At 37.5% G+C, this 17,846-nt stretch overlaps 1 protein-coding gene across 1 annotated transcript in view; it reads left to right on the top strand.

The window, feature by feature from the left end:
* Positions 1 to 520: 520 nt before the first annotated feature.
* Positions 521 to 17,846, top strand: part of LOC106934567 (collagen alpha-1(XXI) chain-like) — a gene marked incomplete at its 3' end in the record, with an annotated part of 26,962 nt that continues 9,636 nt past the window's right edge. Inside the window, exons 1-11 of the mRNA XM_015014542.1 lie at positions 521 to 607; positions 7,449 to 7,567; positions 7,696 to 7,832; positions 8,005 to 8,124; positions 11,156 to 11,272; positions 11,361 to 11,547; positions 12,615 to 12,780; positions 12,859 to 13,081; positions 16,222 to 16,395; positions 17,317 to 17,394; positions 17,498 to 17,509. Of these exons, the coding sequence (XP_014870028.1) occupies positions 7,489 to 7,567; positions 7,696 to 7,832; positions 8,005 to 8,124; positions 11,156 to 11,272; positions 11,361 to 11,547; positions 12,615 to 12,780; positions 12,859 to 13,081; positions 16,222 to 16,395; positions 17,317 to 17,394; positions 17,498 to 17,509 (1,293 nt within the window). The remainder of the gene's footprint in view (positions 608 to 7,448; positions 7,568 to 7,695; positions 7,833 to 8,004; positions 8,125 to 11,155; positions 11,273 to 11,360; positions 11,548 to 12,614; positions 12,781 to 12,858; positions 13,082 to 16,221; positions 16,396 to 17,316; positions 17,395 to 17,497; positions 17,510 to 17,846) is intronic.

Genomic DNA, 17,846 nt, shown 5'->3' with positions numbered 1-17,846 from the left:
TTTCTGCAACAGGTTGCTTCTTTGTAATCAGTAAGTGTGACATTCACTATGATCCAGCATTTAGTACTGATTCTTTTTCATCTCTTGCCATAGAGTTTATGAACCCTGTAATTTACTTCAACCCCTGAGCAGCTGCAGAGAAAAGACTCTGTTAAATCACACGACTGACACATGCCATCACACAACTCCTGCTAAATCAGTTAACTCCTCACACATGATCCTGTTATCTCTACAGAAAAGCCCAGGTTGACTATCTGCTGCTCATTTCTTATCCAGCTGATGACTGAAAAATCTTAACAACCTCTTCCATCTCTCCTCCACACTCCACATTGAGAAGTACTCTGATTCTGTCATTTTCACACTGTGGTTTCTCCACATGTCCCTTGTGAGTGTGCGCAGGTTTCCACATTGGATCCACACTGGTCTATGCTGTGTCACTTTGTGCTGTGGAGTCGGCCACAGTTTACAAAGGCGGCCCTGACACTCCCACCGCTCCCTCTGCCAACCAGAGGGAGGGCTGCCACTGGCGAGTAAGGACTCCTCTCTTTTCACCTTCTGCTTCCACAGTGGCATTCATCACTGGCTTCCAGCAGCTGGAAGAGAGAAGGTAAGGCCCTGTGATTACGTTGGTGTATTACGTAGTGAACTCCATGCAATGGATGTTTTTCCAATCAGCTTTTAGAGACATGTTTGAGTATGGTGGTGCTTCGATGAACTCCTCAAATGTGTCATTTTTGTCTTCTTTTGAATGAGACGTTTCTACGTTCAGAGTTTATGTTTGGCCATAGGATTTCAGCAACCAGGACAACAGGACAAGCTAAATATACTGTGTACCAGAGTGCATGAAGCGCTGTGATTATGGGTCAGAGAATTCTTTGACTTTTGAAGAAAAAAGCAACAATTCCCATCTGTGTCTTTTGGCACTCAAAACCTACCCTGGTAGTTGAGTCTGTTTCCTGAAATAACGTCTAATTACAGCGTGAACATGTGCAGAAACGATGGAGAAGTCTCCAGGAATGTTTTCTAAAATGGTCATTGGATAAGGAAGAGTCTATTCATATGCATATGTCTTCTCTCATCCTCATATGTGTACAGTTATCAGTCATTCAGTGGTTTTTGGGGATCCTCTTGAGACATCCACTGTGTCTTTGTAATGATACCTGTGTAAACTGTGGCAAACTGGGCAAGACTGCAGAAACACTGGGCTGAATGTTGGTTTCATTTAGGCAGGGAGCCGGACATTTGTCATATATGTGTATATACATTCAGGGCATTGCGAAAGTATTCACACCCTACCCTTTGTTTTCTACAATTCATGTTGCAACTACAAACATTCAATGTATTTTCCTATAATTTCATTTGCAAGGCCAACATATAATGAAATGGGAGGCAAGTTTTGTGTAGCGTGGATTTCTATTCTCAATTCTCTGAGAGAACCAAGGCTTTGCAGAGCCATTTTTCACTATAGCTTCATTTGTAAGTCTTTTGGTATCTGTCTCTACCTGCTTTAGACAAGTAGAGATTAAATTGTTCTCCCATTGTCGTTTGTAAAAGAGTTCAGGCTCAGCCAGTTTCGACAGGAAGCATGTGTTGGATTGGACTTTGACTGGATTGTTGTAACACATAAATATACTCTGATCTAAACTCAGAATGAACTGATGTAAAGATTTGGGGCAATATCAATATCCAATATTGATATTGCTATTATGGTCAATAACTGATATATATTGCTCTACCCATTCAACATCATGAAAAAATGACCAAATAAGCACTGAATCCTGCCCTGCATCACCATAACTGTCACATGACTAAGCAAAGATCACATGACCAACCACCTCCGCTCTTCAAACACATATAAAAACAGCAATAAGAAGCATCAGCTATTAATATCAACACATTTTTACTTATCGAACCGATACTGATCTGATATGTTAATAAATGATCAGATAACCATGTCAATACAGATTTATTGTGCATCCCTCATTTAAACCAGAGGTGTCCAATTTTTTCTAATGTGCTGAAATCCAAAGTAACAAAACTTTACAATTTTTTTAAATCTGCTCAATGACAAACTGAGCATGTAACATTTTTATTTAACAATTAAAGTTGTCAGATTGTTTTTGTTGGAAAGGTATGTGTTACAAATTTGTAGAGCAATGTTTGCCTCAGTAAAATTAAGGCATCCAGTTTGCAGATTGTTTTGAGCTCAATTGTAATCTATTATCAACAACAGTACCAGTATTTTGGGTTATGGTTCGTTTGAAGAAGCTTGCTGCATTTATCCAAGTTTAATACATAAATAGAAAGCAGATATGGATGCACCAAAGTCTGCTTTTGAGTAAAAGTCATTGGATAGATGCATTTATGAACTTAAAGCTAATGCAAAATACCTGGTTAATAAAGATAAATACTGTGTAGAAACCTGGGCCAGTCTTCAGAAAGAGCTTAGAGGTGCAATAGCTCGGGGTCCTGAGTTTTGTGGTCAAAGTGCATTTATTTTTTGCACTTTGACCACATATTAAACTTGTACATGGTGTGTAGTTTTTTTTTTATATATTGTTGGATTTTATTATTTTAAGCAACATTCAAATATCTGAAACGATGCCTGAGCCACCTCAACTGGCTCCACTTGACATGAAGGAGCAGCGGCTCTACTCTGAGTGCCCCCCTATTTCTAAGGGAGAGCCCAGACAACCTACGGAGAAAACCCATTTCGGCTCTTGGGGCGTGGAATGTCCCAAGAGCCGAATAATTAATAATTGATTATTTATTAATTTAATTATATAATTTAATAATATAATTGAATTATTATTTAATAATAATAATAATTATTATTATTGTAATAATATTTATGGAAATATTCATATTTATGAATATTCATAATAACATAGTTATTACAATTTAATATTGTTATTATTGCTATTGTTTTTAATAATAATAATAATAATAATAATAATAATAATAATAATTTCCCCACAAAAAAAAAAAAAAAATCTGAATATCCAGTCCATGACAGTCTTATGCTTTTATGGCTTGATGTTTATTTTGCGATTATTAATAAGTGATCAATGTTGTAGATTAGCTACTGCAGCTATTAGCTCATTAAACACTAAACTGCTGTACTGATGATCTGTCAGAGTTGGTGTTTAACTCGCCTTTTTTTTTCTAACTGAATTAAAACAGAATTCCACACCACATCTACATGTTAAGGATGTCAAAGTCAAGCTAGCATAACTCAACTACTTCCCTCTCCCTCCATATTTTTTTCTTAATTACCTTTTTCCTGACCTGTTTATCTAGTGATAGTGTAGCAAAGCACTGCATCCCTTTGTCTTTTATCAGGCATACATTTAACATTTTGTGCGTTTTATATATTGCCAGTCTGTCGCAGTCAATGCAATTATTCCATGACAAAAAAATATCTAAAACCAGTTGTTATTATATCTATTTTTAAAAATATTAGATGATTCTTAATTTTTTAAAACCATATTACTTAGAGCCATTGTGGATGGTGAAAAGAGTCGTTTGTGGCTCAGGAGCCACAGGTTGACCCCTGGGCTAGATGTTTCAAGTTACTTCACTCCAGAGTGTTTTACCTCCTCTAACAGAGATTCTTATAGGTTTGCCCTGTCTTATATGTACCTCAAAGTCTGTGTGTGTGTGTGCAATTGTCTGTCCTGTCCATCCTTTTACTTGTTTTACTGGGGGTTTTTTAAGTTGAACTTTTGCGAAACCAACTCTTGAGTTTTGCGACAAACAAGCACAGGTACATTTTAGCAATCCTTACAGTTAACAAGCCAGTAAATGCACACAGCATTTCCAGAACCAATTTTAGTCTAAGTTTTTTTTACGTAATGGTGGACGGCAACCTCAGCAGCATCTGCACATAAGGAATGCTGTGTGATCCTGCAGAGCCGGCAGAGGCAGCTGATGTGGTAAGCGCACTGCACTTCATGGTTTTCCAGATGTCAGGTTGGGTTTTAGAGGAATCCCGTTTCAGAAGCCACCTAGCCACACATATGCGCCCCTAATGAATAATGAAGGTCTGAGGCACCGCACTGGAGTCAGAAAGGTGGATATTGGAGTGAGGGGTGTGTGTGTGTGGAGTTTTTGATGCTCTAAATAGAGATCAGTATGTCATAAACAGGCTCAATGTTTCTCTAGTTTTTTCCCTTTTCTTTAGAGCACCAGAGTGTCCTTATTTGCTGTAAAATAAGGATTTTATTTTAAAATAATAATAACATTATTACAGAGGTGACATTTTAAGCTGGCTTACATAGGTCTGAAGAGGCCAAGTAAGAGGTTGCTGGTCCTACATGTATTATATGTGTAGAATAAGGAGTGAGATCAAAAAACAAAAATCTTTAATTCCAAGGAAATTATTCAGACATCCAAGTCATTGTGGGCCAATATGTTGTGGTCTGACGAAAACAAGGCTGAGACTTGTGGACAAAATCCTATTTGGCACCAGAACAACACTGAAGATCTCTTAGAATAACACCACAGCCACCTCAAAACAGGGTGGTGGTGGCATCATGCTCAGGGGTAATTTTTGAACAGATGGAAATTAGGCTTTTGCTCAAGGAGTAGCGTCACATTTGATCCCACACCTGTAAGAACCCATCATGGTTGAACCAAAGTTGGCTGAAAAACCGACTTCTGGAAGTTGAGCAGAGTTCTCCACATAAACAAACACACTCACAGAATTCAGTCCAGTCACACAATAGGTTTGCATTCAGAGAGGAGCAAAAAGAGGAATAAGAAGAGGTGAACGACACGAGTCTGAGAACAAAAGGGTGCAATTTTTGTCACGCAACTGCGACCATGAGAACCAATTCCGTCACTTCGGCTCAACCATTTATGTATCTATGAGAAATCTGAAGAGGAAGAAAGGTTTCTATTTTCTAGGTTTATGATAAGTCAGAATTTGCTTTAAAAAGTCAACAAGAGAATAACTTTAAAGGAGAAGTCAGAAAATATGTGGGAATGTCCACATAATCCGATAAATTTTAAAAAAGATTTGCAAGGCAGAGTAAATATTGCCAAGCCACAATAAACACTGGGCTCTAAAACTGAATGAAAACTGTTTGCATGAACCAAGTTCTTGCACTTTTAAATTATTTGATGTTTCCTTCCAGCATATTCTTTAGTAAGTAAAATTTTACTGATATATCACATTTAACAAGTAAAATTAGAAATTGCTTCACAAAACACAAAGGAAATGCTCATCAAACATAAGATGAAGTAGATTTTTAGTTTCTTTTAAAAAAATAATCAATGGAATCGGCAAAGTAAAAACAGTAAGAGAGAATTCCACAGTTTTACTAGTTACCATCAAATTCTTTTCTTTTTTTCCCCAAGTTGGTTTGTGCATGAGAGTGAAAAAGATTGAAATCAAATGATTTCCATTTTTCCTCATTTTTACAGGGAGGGGAACATACTGTTTTAGATCCAGTGTCCTTCATAAAAGAACATAACAGCGTCAAACTTTGTTTTTTTTTTCAGCTCGTAAAAAAATCTCATACGTGTCTTGACGCAATGTGCGTTTTTCTTTAGCAGCACATCGCAGGGCGGATATAGAACAGGGATTACGAGGTTCCAACTCTCGTCAGCTCGTTGGCGTTGGGTTCCCTGCAGCCCTCGCGGCCTTATTTGTGTTTGTGCCTTCCCTGTTCAGCGTGACACCCGCAATGTTGTTTGCTCTGGCCGGTGCTTTGCGGTCGGCGGAACCATGTGTGCTCTGAAGAAATGAACATGGAAAGAGCCGAGCAGTAAACGCTCTGCTGCGCTGTGTGCGCACCAGATGGAACAGGACGAAAAGTCACGGAAGCAGTTTAATAAAGGGGACGGCAAGGAAGAAAAGACTGACCATTTCACAAGGCAGTCTGGATTCTCAGGCCAGATATTTTATAGTGTGTGTTAACTCATGATTACAGCAGAGTTTGGTTATGAGGGCACTGATCTGTGTCCACAAACATTATCTGTCAAATACACAAAGAGCCTCATTCAGCCTCTTCTGGAACCTCTGCAGACAGACTGCGAAACCCACATTTCTTCTTGTGCAGTTGCCATGGGAGAAGAGCACAGGTGCCGCTGCAGGTGCAAAGTTTGTCAACAAGCGTCAAAATGAAAACAGATATATTTCTAGTTTGTTGTATTTTTTTTATGTGAAAAGCATATATTCAAAGGCAGTTTTATATGACACTTTATGAATATAATGCCTGGGAAGGCAAGAAGGCGTCTTTTCATGTTTATTCTAATACTGACTTCATCTCAGATCCTGTCAACAATAACCTACTTTGACTTCAGAGAGGGGAAAGAATAGAAAGGTCCAATAATTTATTTCTGTGATTTATGGGTATTTATGGACATATTTTCAGCTTCATTATGCTTCTGTTGCAGGCTCTTCCTCAGCTTGTTCTCTCTTACTCACTTATTCCATTAGCTCGGTCAAGAAACCCAACTGTCTCAGACAGAAACTGGTTCATCCCAAGGATGAAACACCTCAACACAAGCTCAATGGAAAGGTACATTCAGTCCAGCTCAGACCTCTCCATTGGACAAACTAAACAGAAGTGGATGACTCAAGAAAGATCAACAAAAACATCGGGTCAACAGTCAGCAGTCAATCAATATTATTTGTATAGCAGATTTCAGCAACAAGGCAGTTCAAAGTGTTTTACACGTTAAAAACCTAAAAACATCATAAACACTTCATACAGTCATCAAATGTGAAACCAGTAACAGACATGACATTTTGTCGAGTGCCATCGTTAGAATTGTCAGTACACATCGAATATGTTCCATTTATTATGGTTCAAAAATAACTCTGACCAGGTGAGTTTTAGTCTTGATTTAAGGGAACTCAGTGAAAAGTGTTTTGCAGTTTTCTGGAAGTTTGTTCCTAAGTTTGTGCCTAAAAGCCAAATGTTGTTTCTCCATGTTTGTGAAAGGGACCATCTGTGTTAGCTATGAAAAACCAACATTAAACAACTGGGATTTCATTTTTCTAACACCTACTCTGCAGCCTCAACTCATCTCCCTAAGAGGGTTCTTCAGCAGTCCGCACCTTGGGACATGTGACCAAAATAACTAACATGGTATCATTTGGGACATGTTGGAATCATTAAGCAGCAACAACTCCAACACTAAGCTGAACAGAGGCTACAGCCAGTGACTCATATGTCTGAATTGGACCTTTAATGACCCTAATGTCCCTCATGATGTGGTTGTTCAGACTACGATTTGTAAGCCTGTTACTTTCAACCATGTTCAGAACTGAAGAACCCTTTTGGACGACAGGCGAAACATTTTACAAGGGAAATAATACAGCTACCCTTGAGCATTTAGGATGTAACAAAACTTACATCAATGAACTTCAAAGTGCATGTCAATTTGTGCTCTACCAAAGTGTTGCTAAAATGCCTTTTTATCTGTGTTTACAACAGGTTGTGATTGAGCAGAAGACAAACTCCTCTCCACAGAAACATGTTGCTGTGGTCAGTATGGAGTGTGATGTTGCTTCTGCTAGCAGCAGAAGCTGTGGAGAAAGAAGATGTCCGAGCCGGTACGGATGAAGTTGTTACACTGTACTGTTCAAGAAATAGACACACTGGACTACTAAAGTAGTATGACATGGAGGAAGTTTTGAATTGATTCAGAAGTTCTTTTGCATGTATTTCTATGTGTGCCCAGGGTGCAGCACAGCTGTAAATGACCTGGTGTACATTGTTGATGGTTCTTGGAGTGTCGGGCCGGATGACTTTGAAACCGCCAAGCTATGGCTCATCAACATCAGCAGCCAGTTTGACATCAGCCTTCATTATACGCAGGTAACACCAACATGAAAAGTGGAAACACTTTTCACGTTGGTGTCTGGAATCCTAAGTGTCATATTCTTAACATCAACCAGTGGAAACCGTATAATTCGACTACTATGAGAATTTACAAAGACAAATCATGGTTTATGATGCTTCTACCCAACTCCACGTGTTTCTGCTGTAGGTGGCCGTGGTCCAGTACAGTGACACACCCCGACTGGAAATACCGCTGGGGATGCACCATAGTGGAGTTCAGCTCATCCAGGCCATACAAAACATCAACTACCTGGGAGGGAATACGCAGGTAAAACAGCAGGGGCGTGTCTTTTACCGCAAAGTGTGTCCTGACTTATAGCACCATCCAATCCCATTGGCACCCCTGGTAAAGATGTATACACAGCTTTAAAATATACCAATCTTTTATTGTGGTCGAAGAATTTCATATTGAAAAACAATTAAAATTAAACCTTTGATTTGAGCTTATTGATGCAGTTTGGGAAAAGGTGAACTTTCTCTACGTCATTCTCTAAAATGTGAAAAACAAGGGAACATGGCTTTCAAGTAAGGCAGCTGTACAAGAATCTTCACACACACCATAAATGGCTACAGAAAATAGTTAATACCTAAATCTGGCGTCTACAGTTTAAAGGAACTCGAACTGCAACAAATAAGGACATCTGAGGACTAAAGCTATGGAGATTATAAAGTAAAAAAAAAAACTTCAAAGCATGCACTAAAGCCCCTTCTCCATTGTGAAGTCTCACTCTAGTTAGTCAATGTTTAGTTTGGTTCTAGCAAAGTTGAATGCGTTACCATTGGTATTATGTTCTCACTACACTGTCAGCGAGTTGCCCACTCAACTCCTTCAGACTAGCCAGCAGCAATTAGCAAACACTTGGTGGAACTACACATTTGTAGAGCTCACTACATGAGCTACTTCTCAGAGCGACACTGGTAAAAACATTGTAAATTGTAAAGTTTTAATAGAGGAGTCATGTTGTGATGACTTCCTGAAAGCAGAGTTTCTTAAAGAGACAGAGACCCTATTTCAAAGCATTAAATTATGGAGTCAAATTTCTTTTAAGTCTTATTTAATATGTACAGCTCTGGAAGAGACCACTTAAAATTATCAGTTTGTCTGAGTTTACTTTTAATAGGTATATGTTTGAGTAATATGATCATTGTTCATTTTATTCTATGAACTACTTCCAACATATCTCAGAAATTCCAAATGACTTTCTGGAGGCAGAGTTTCTTGAAGAGACAGAGGTCCGATTTTAAGTCAAATATCTTCTCATATGTATCATACTTGATATCTGTAGTATTTTTATATGTGATAAAATGACACTAAGTGTCTAGAATATACATAATATTGCCCCTTTAACAAAAAAGTTTTTCATTGTAAGTATATATGCTAATCGAACCCCACCCACTCTCTAAACAATACTGAGAACCTGACTAGAATAGAGCAAAAACAGCAGGACAATTTAAATAAAGATTATATGGCTTAGGCCACCAACAGAAAATTTGTCATCATTGGCTACTTCTGCGAAGTAATTATCCAAATCATTTGGCTAAATCAACACAAAACGGGCTGAGCAAAACTCTCTACCTTCTTCTATGGATTTTAGCAAACATCCCTAAAGGATTTGAGAGATTGTACAAGGTGGAATAGTTAAAGACCCCTATCTCTGTGTGTGCTGCAACAATATGAAATTGGTAAATTATGAATGCCATGGCAGTCAATAATTGTAGCACAAGTGATTAAAAAAAAACAACAACAAAAAAAACTCAACAATTATTTGCAAATGTGTAATGGAATAAATGCCCAAAATTTAGAGGCTGGGTTTGACACTGTGTTACTGCCATAAAGAATTTTTCTGAAAGCCCTCTTTAACAGTGGCACAATTACAATGAAGAAAAGAAACTAGACAGTACAAAAATATATTGACTTTCTAATACCAGAAAATGCTGCTCATTTATTTGATCCGTTTCTTCTGTTGTCAAAACAAATCACATTGTGTTATAGGCACTTTGTGCCAGGAGACAGACATCAAAACACAAAATTTCCACTGAAGTAGACAAATTAAGATTATACAAAATAAAACAGAATCAACAAAGCCATGACAGGACATCAGATGGGATATTAAATCAAAGGGTTTGAAGCTGAAATCATTCACATGAAATGAGCTGAAGGAAGAAGAAACAAATGAAGAGCTGTGCAACAAATGAGCCCTGCAAGGTTTCAGAGACAGAAGGCAGTGAACACATTTCATCCTGATTTCAATGGATGTGAAAGTGAAGGATATTACTTGATATTACTGTCCATCCACGCAGGGGTCAAAGGGTGACTGCTGCCTGTTTCCAGCGCTCACTGGGCGAGATGCAGGGTACACCCTGGACAGTTTGGTATTCTCACTTAGAACAATATAAAATCTTTTTTTCCTTGCCGTCTTTCCTACTTTTAAGTCCTAAATCTAAAGTTAAAGACTTGGGCTGGTTGTGGAAGCAAATGTTCCATTCAGATGGGAGTTTATGCCGCAGTGTCCCTAAGTAAACCAAAAAACAAACAGAAAAGTAGAAAGGGTTTTATAATTTTAATAAACATCCTATAAATGGACAAATATGATTTTGAGCTCAGTAAGTTGATATTGTTCTATCTGCTGACAGATTAGTGAAACAGACACAGAAAACACACCCCTAGATTAAATTTTACAGTCAACCACAAATTTTGGGAGTTTTGTGTGACAAACCAACTCAAGGTAGTACATAAGTTTTTACAGTGTTTGAGATATAAACACCTTACAGCACGGTGTGCATTTGTATACAGTTTGTAATGAATACAGTCAATAACGATAATGAATTGGGAATACTGTATTGTTTGATTAGTAGGATCAATTGGAAATTATTTTTCTGCAAAGTGCCTTTTGTTGTGAATTGGTGCTATATAAATAAACTGTTAAGCTGAATTTAAATTACACACAGATGGAACCAGATCACTAATAAGGTGACTTTTTACAGATAATGACACTATTCTTTTAATGTATGGGTATCAGAATTAAAAGCATGCCACACATTTAATATTTTTTTATACACAAAAAACTGAAAACCACAAATTATCTCAATGCCATATCAACTTTATGTGCCACTTTTTCTTACTGTATTACATAAAATGTTAGTATTTTAGGAATATAAATTGGTTGTACAGTAAAGGTTTAATGAAAAAGTTCAGGCGGAACTGGATCGTAAACACATTTCTGATCTTTTTTTTTTGTTTTTTGCATTTTATTGGTAAACTAAGTTGCTTTAACAGTATTTTCTGATTGTTTCTGCAGACTGGCAGGGCTATCAAGTTTGCAGTGGACCATGTGTTCTCTGCCTCCCAGCGGGTCAGCCAGGTCAAGAACCGTATAGCGGTGGTTGTCACAGATGGAAAATCTCAGGATGATGTGGTAAATGCAGTCCTATATGGACATATTAAATGACTTGGAAAATTATCTGAAGTGGTTATCTTCATCGTTTTTACATTTTCTCCCTTAGGTGGATGCAAGCATGGAGGCTCGAGCTCAGGGTATTACGGTGTTTGCAGTGGGAGTTGGCAGTGAGATCACCACCTCAGAACTGATTTCTATTGCCAATAAGCCGTCATCTACATATGTCCTGTATGCCCAAGATTACACCAACATCGACCGGATTCGAGACTCAATGGAGCAGAAACTATGTGAAGGTCAGCAAATTAAGTTATTTGAAGTGCATTGCTTTATGAGTGGTATGTTATTGGTCTTTTTGATATTCAGATTTGTAAGAGTTAAGGGCATTTTTTCAAGCAGCATCAAAACTTCAGTGTAAACATGTATAATCTTTGTGTTAATTTCTTTAATATTTTCCCTCTACTTAAAGAAACACTCTTTTGTCAAGATGATAATCCAGAATAAAAAAATGTAATACCCTTTTCAGGGCAGTAGGTGGCAATAATGTTGATATTATTGCCACCTTAAAATATAATTGTCAAACATCTATTGGTTGTATTAAATATAAAAAAATAACTGGAAGCCAAATGTAACTTGTTTAGTATTCAACATTATTTAGTAACAAATGTAGCCCAAAGTCTAATGCCAACAAGATGAGGAAACTATGCACAAGGCCACTTTTTATTTCAATTACGAGAATAAAGTTGTACAACAGTAAAGTCAAAATACTATGAGAATAAGGTTGTAATGATGCTATTTATTCAATTTGTCTATTTAGCTCTAAACTAAACCAAAGCAAATCTATAAAACTCTATCATAGTGATGGATAGCCTCCCAGCGGGCCTCCCACTTGTCAAATTAGCTTGTTAAACAAGCTAATTTGACAAGTTCAAGTTGCATGTGTTTTTAAATACATTTGGCAATTTTTACCCTATTCTTGGTTACAAATAATTTATTATTGTAGAAATGGTGAGAATTCTAGTTTTGTCATGCTAACTAGCTAGCAGATACTAGCAATCCAATTCACATTTTGCTCTATTGAGCCCTAAGCTAAAGCAAAACAAATCTATAAAACTCTATCATGGTGAACAGCCATACCCTTCAGCACAATGCTAAGAAGCAAATTTGACAAGTTTAAGTTGCATGTTTTTATTCTACTCTCAGCTGTTATTATTGTAGGAATGGTGAGAACTCTACTCTTGTCATGCTAAGACAAGAGTAGAAAGGCTAGCTAGCACATACTAGCTAGCCTTTCAAAAAGACAACATGCTTTTGGTTGTAACTATTTCAATGTGTTCCACTTATGATTAACCTGTCTCTTCAGAATCGGTTTGCCCCACAAGGATCCCAGTGGCCTCTCGTGATGAGAAGGGCTTTGAGCTGATGTTGGGCATGAACATTCAGAAGAAGGCCAAGAAGATTTCTGGTTCCCTTGCTTCAGAGGCAGCCTATGCTCTCACTTCCTCCACAGACATTACCGAGAACACCAGGTATCAAGGCGTCTAAATCACCTTTTTATTTAATCAATCATGTAACAATTTAATTATCTTTAACCCATTTCTCCATAGAGAAATTTTCCCAGAAGGTCTTCCGCCTTCATATGTATTTGTGGCCACTGTACGTCTGAAGGGGAACTTTAGCCAGTCGATCTTTGACCTTTGGAGGGTTTTGTCCAAGAGTAAGGAAATCCAGGCTGCAGTGACACTCAACGGAAAAGATCAGTCTGTCATCTTCACCACCACCAGTGTGACAGAAGTAGAGCAAAAAGCCATCTTTAAAAAAGGCTTCAAGGTTGGTATAAAGAGAGTATTACATGAGCACTTTGCATTAAGTCAGGAAGAATGGATGGATATTAATGTTATTTAACCTATAGGTTGGAGTCCTTGTCAAACGGTGTTTTTGACTAAAGTCCCAGAGGGTTAGAGCCCCAGTTAAACGATAGTTAAACGACATTTAACTGAGGTCCTCAAAGGGGTGGGAGTTTTAATGTTTTTATCTTTTTTAAAAAAATCTTTTTCAAAATGTCTTCCTCTGTCTCACTGTTTCGGTGATTTTAATGTTTTTATCTTTAAAAAAAAAAAAGTCCGAGAGATTAGAGTCCTTGTCAAACGGCGTTTTGACTAAAATCCGAGAAATTAGAGTCCTTGTCAAACGGCGTTTTGACTAAAGTCCAAAGGGTTGGAGTCCCAGTTGACAGCGTCTCAACTAAAGTTCTACAGCTTTTTATTTCTCTTTCTCACTGTTAATGTTTTAATTATGTTTTTTAAATCTCTCTCACATGCTGTTTTTATTTTAATTATGTAAAGCACTTTGAAAGACTTGCTGCTGAAATGTGCTATACAAATAAAATTTGATTGATTGATTGATTGATTTTGAAAACAATTTAGTAATCTATATTTAAACGACTTGGTCAGATGTTGCAGATACCATAAATTGATTTAACAGAGCGATAGTCTGAGCAGGTGGTTCATATGGAGATGTTCACAATTGATTTTTTCCAAGTCCAAGTCATGTCTTTAAAGACTGAAATAAATATTTTCTAATGAAATCCACAACATCTAGTTCACATCTAACCCTCCATTGCTGTATGTTAGGATTCCAACCTTTCACTGTTATCCTCAGGCCTAAATTACCTCATGAACCTTTAATAATGAGCTTTTGATCTTTTAATATTTATAATCTTTTAATCATTTAATACTTATTTAACCAGATGACAATCCAGAATTAATAATCTAAATGGTTATTTACATTATTTTGAACATTGTTCAAACGCAATATTTGTCTTTTTCAGAGCTGGATTTACAAGGATGTGGGCCCCTGAGCAGGGGCCAGTTTTGGTGCTCTATTCTCTAAGAAAAAATAATTTTACTAATGCAAATTACAAAACATTAGTTGGTGTTTCGATACATAAGGTATGAAGTGATGGATGATAATTTGAATTCTTCTCCAAAACAATAACTCCATATTGTTCCCATAACGTCATCACTTCCAAATACTTGAACATTTTTTATATCCACAAAATATTAATATGATCATTTTGAGTTTTATATAAAGTACATACATTCATTTAACCCTTGTGCGTGCAAGGACTGAGGCAAATGATACAAGTGATACAGGTGTGGGGTTGGTTGGACCCCATTTGTAAACACAAGGATTAAAAAAAAATGTTTTTATCTTCAAATACTAAAAATACATCCAAATTGTACCATTCTTGCTGGGGGTTTAACTTGGTCGCTAACAGTTTAAGTATTCTTTTAATGCAGAAATCCGATGATTGTCTTTCTGACTTCCAACATTTGTTAAAGAGAAAATGTATGAGCAAGTCTAATAAAGAGGTCTAAGAGCGGCCTGCACAACATCAGATGTTTGAAATCTTCAGAAAAATCACTTCCAGCTGTGCTCAGTTTGTTTGGGGAGTCAAACACCATCCCTTGGACAAAACCTTGGAAGTTTTATCAGATCCAAAACTTGCAGAGCTTATAGATTTAGCAAACATAACAGCATACGCTGACTCAGCAATTTAAGCTCCCCAGGGGGAGGGAAACACCACGTACTATACAGCCAAAAGATTTTGTTTGTTTTCCCTCGCACATACAAACATAAGTGACATCCCATTATTTTTTGCGATCAAATGTTTTTATTTTAGTTGTTTTACATCCACAACAACATGTACATTACAGTATAGTTACATTAGGTGGGATACAACATAGAAATAGAAAAGGCAGTGTGACCCCCTCACCCCTCAACCCTCATCCCCAGGCGACCTCCTACCCTGTTCCCAAGGATCTCAAAGTGATAACAAATATGGAAGTGGACAGTTACAAAGATTAAAACATCACTTACAGTTACATATTGAAAGGATTACATAGGATTATGTTGCACCCTTTCTCTAACCAAAGAATAAGCTGCATCCCAAGCTCTGTAAGTGAAGGTAACATATATACTGGATTGTGCTATAAAATTACACTGTGTGACTGGAAAACACATAATACTGCCCCTTTAAATCTCAAGAGGTAGAACAAGAGACAAATTCACAAAGTACGAAAGGTGTATTTGTCTAAAATGGCTCTGCAGAAGCTAATGTGCTGCTCTGCTCTCCAAAAAAACATGTTGTGTCAGAAAGCGGTTTCTCCAAAGTTCAATCTTCCTTCCTTGTACCTATTATAAAGGAACCTCCCTGCTGCGACTTCCAGAGACGTAAAAATAGCAGTTATTTACACACAGTGCGCTGCTATTTTCAACCCTCCGTTGAACCGGTGAAGATGGGATGTGACAGCAGCCGGGAAGATGCTTAAAGAAAATGTTTCATCTTCTGGACCACTTCCGCAGTGGAAAGAGGTCTGCGGCTGTGCAGAAGTTGGATCGTGACTCTGTTTGGGAAAAGCCTACTGGAGGTTGATTTTTCCTACACCTCAAAGTGAGGTGAGGAACAGGGTGGCACTTATGCACTGTTTGTATTTGCTCATGTTGGATCTAATTTTGTTTTTGTGAGACACAATGGGGAAGCCTGTCATTAGTCACTGTGGAAATGGTGGCTTATGATCCAAGCTAAACAACAGAGACTCTGTTTCTTCCTTCCTCTCTGCGTTTTAAAAATGGTTTGTGATGGAAAAAGGAAGAACTTTTTCGTCCCTAATGGCTCACTATTTGCGGATCATTTTGGGAATACATGTTTGTGGATTTGTGAGCAAAATTACATGAGATGAAACCCATGTGCACACATGTAAGACAGCCAACAGACGGACGGTCAACGGAAGGCTGAGTGAAAGAAAAATGAACACATACCAAAGTGTTTCCACATTTGACTTTGTTAATGAGCAGATGGTCACACAAAGCTGCGTTTCAGCTGCTCGGTTTATACACCTTTAATGTGCCATTAGGGATAATTTTGAAATAATGGCAGTACTGGTCTGACTCCTATTCTTTTACAGACGCTGTATGATGGGAAATGGCATCAGCTGAAGATTCTGGTGAGCCCTCAGCATGTCGTCAGTTTCCTTGACGACGAACTGATCCAAGAGATCACGCTGAAGCCCGTGGAGCCCATTTACATCAATGGAAAGACACAGATTGCCAAGAAGCGGGGGTCACAGGTCACTGTACCGGTATGCGACAAATTCTTATTAACTTTAAACCCCAGTGAAGGCGGGCCCTTCCTGTTGGTCCTTGGTTGGACTTTGTGCAGACCCCACCTGCTTCAAAATTATATCAAAAGTGATTTGACCTGTCCAGCACAGCTGCTTCAAGAAGACAGAGAGTTTTTATTTGTAATCAGGGTCAAATTATTTCCGACATCATTTTCCTACATTCAGTATTCCTTATTTTATAACCAAACTTTTATAGTAAGTAGAACAACATTTGACCAAAGATTTTTACTGAAAACAAAATTGTTTTTAGTGAAAAAAAAATCTCATACTTGACAGTTTGAAACAAAGTGACTAACAAATACTGTTTTTATGCCCGAGAATAAATGTTTTCAATTGAGCCCCAAGAAACATTTGAAAACTAGATGCCTTTTTATTAATACAGCAAATGTGCAAAATCCTTTACAAGTTTTGGATTTGCAATTAAAAAAAGCCCCACAATTTTCTACCAATAATCCTTTTGACTGATTTTGCCCAACTTGACAAAAAGCTTACAGAGACTTCATGATCCGTTGTATTTATGGTTTGGGTTTTGTGTGGTTTTCATTCCTGTTTTATTTATTATTTTTGGTTGTTGTGTTGTATCCTGGATATTTAGTTTAGAAGTTTTCTTTAAAAAATGTAAGTTTCCTGGTGTCTGAGAGGCTGAACTTACAGTATTACAAAATTATCAATATATTACTTGAAAATGATCTCAAAACAACAATGCTATTGTTTATTTCTGGGACTATTTAATGTCCAGCAACATTTGTTATTGTGACAGGCCCAACCATGTATCAGTTTTATTTGTCTTTTCCATTAAGCAGTGCTTTGTGTTTGTCCGTCCAGTCATTTGGCTCAGTCTGGTTTTCTCTGAGTGTTTCTCCTGTTCTGCTGGTCCAGGTGGAGATCCAGAAGTTACGTCTGTACTGTGATCCTCACCAGAGCGAGAGAGAAACTGCTTGTGAAATCTACTCTGTGGTGAGCTGTTTGCCATTTTAATCTCTCAAATATATGAAAGTTGCACACAGGAAGTTTGAATATATAAAATTTGTGTGTTTTTCTCTTTTTCTTTTATCCTCAGGATGATGAAAGGGTAAGGCAGATTTTTTTTCCCTTTCCTCATGCATTTTAATTGGGCTTTTCTTCATAACTGAGCACCACTGAGACTTGGATGTCGCTACGGTGACATCACTTATTGGTTTGTTGACTTCTGTTCTGAAGCCTCAAATTTCCATTTTGGTAATTTAAGTCTTGGTTTCTGCACATATTATTTGGAAAAAGTTGAGAACAAATTTTCTGTTTGACCCAATATATTCATATAAATGTATTACAGGACTGCTTTTAATAGAATCACATAACAGAAGTAGACTGCGCTTAACTTCTTGTACAGCTTTGCAGGTTAGGGCTGTTGTTTATATAAAAACAGACTT

Source organism: Poecilia latipinna, unplaced genomic scaffold (genome assembly GCF_001443285.1).
Source record: "Poecilia latipinna isolate Pla-1442-1.1 unplaced genomic scaffold, P_latipinna-1.0 Scaffold1827, whole genome shotgun sequence".
Lineage (NCBI taxonomy): Eukaryota > Metazoa > Chordata > Actinopteri > Cyprinodontiformes > Poeciliidae > Poecilia > Poecilia latipinna.
This window is presented reverse-complemented; position numbering and strand designations above follow the sequence as displayed.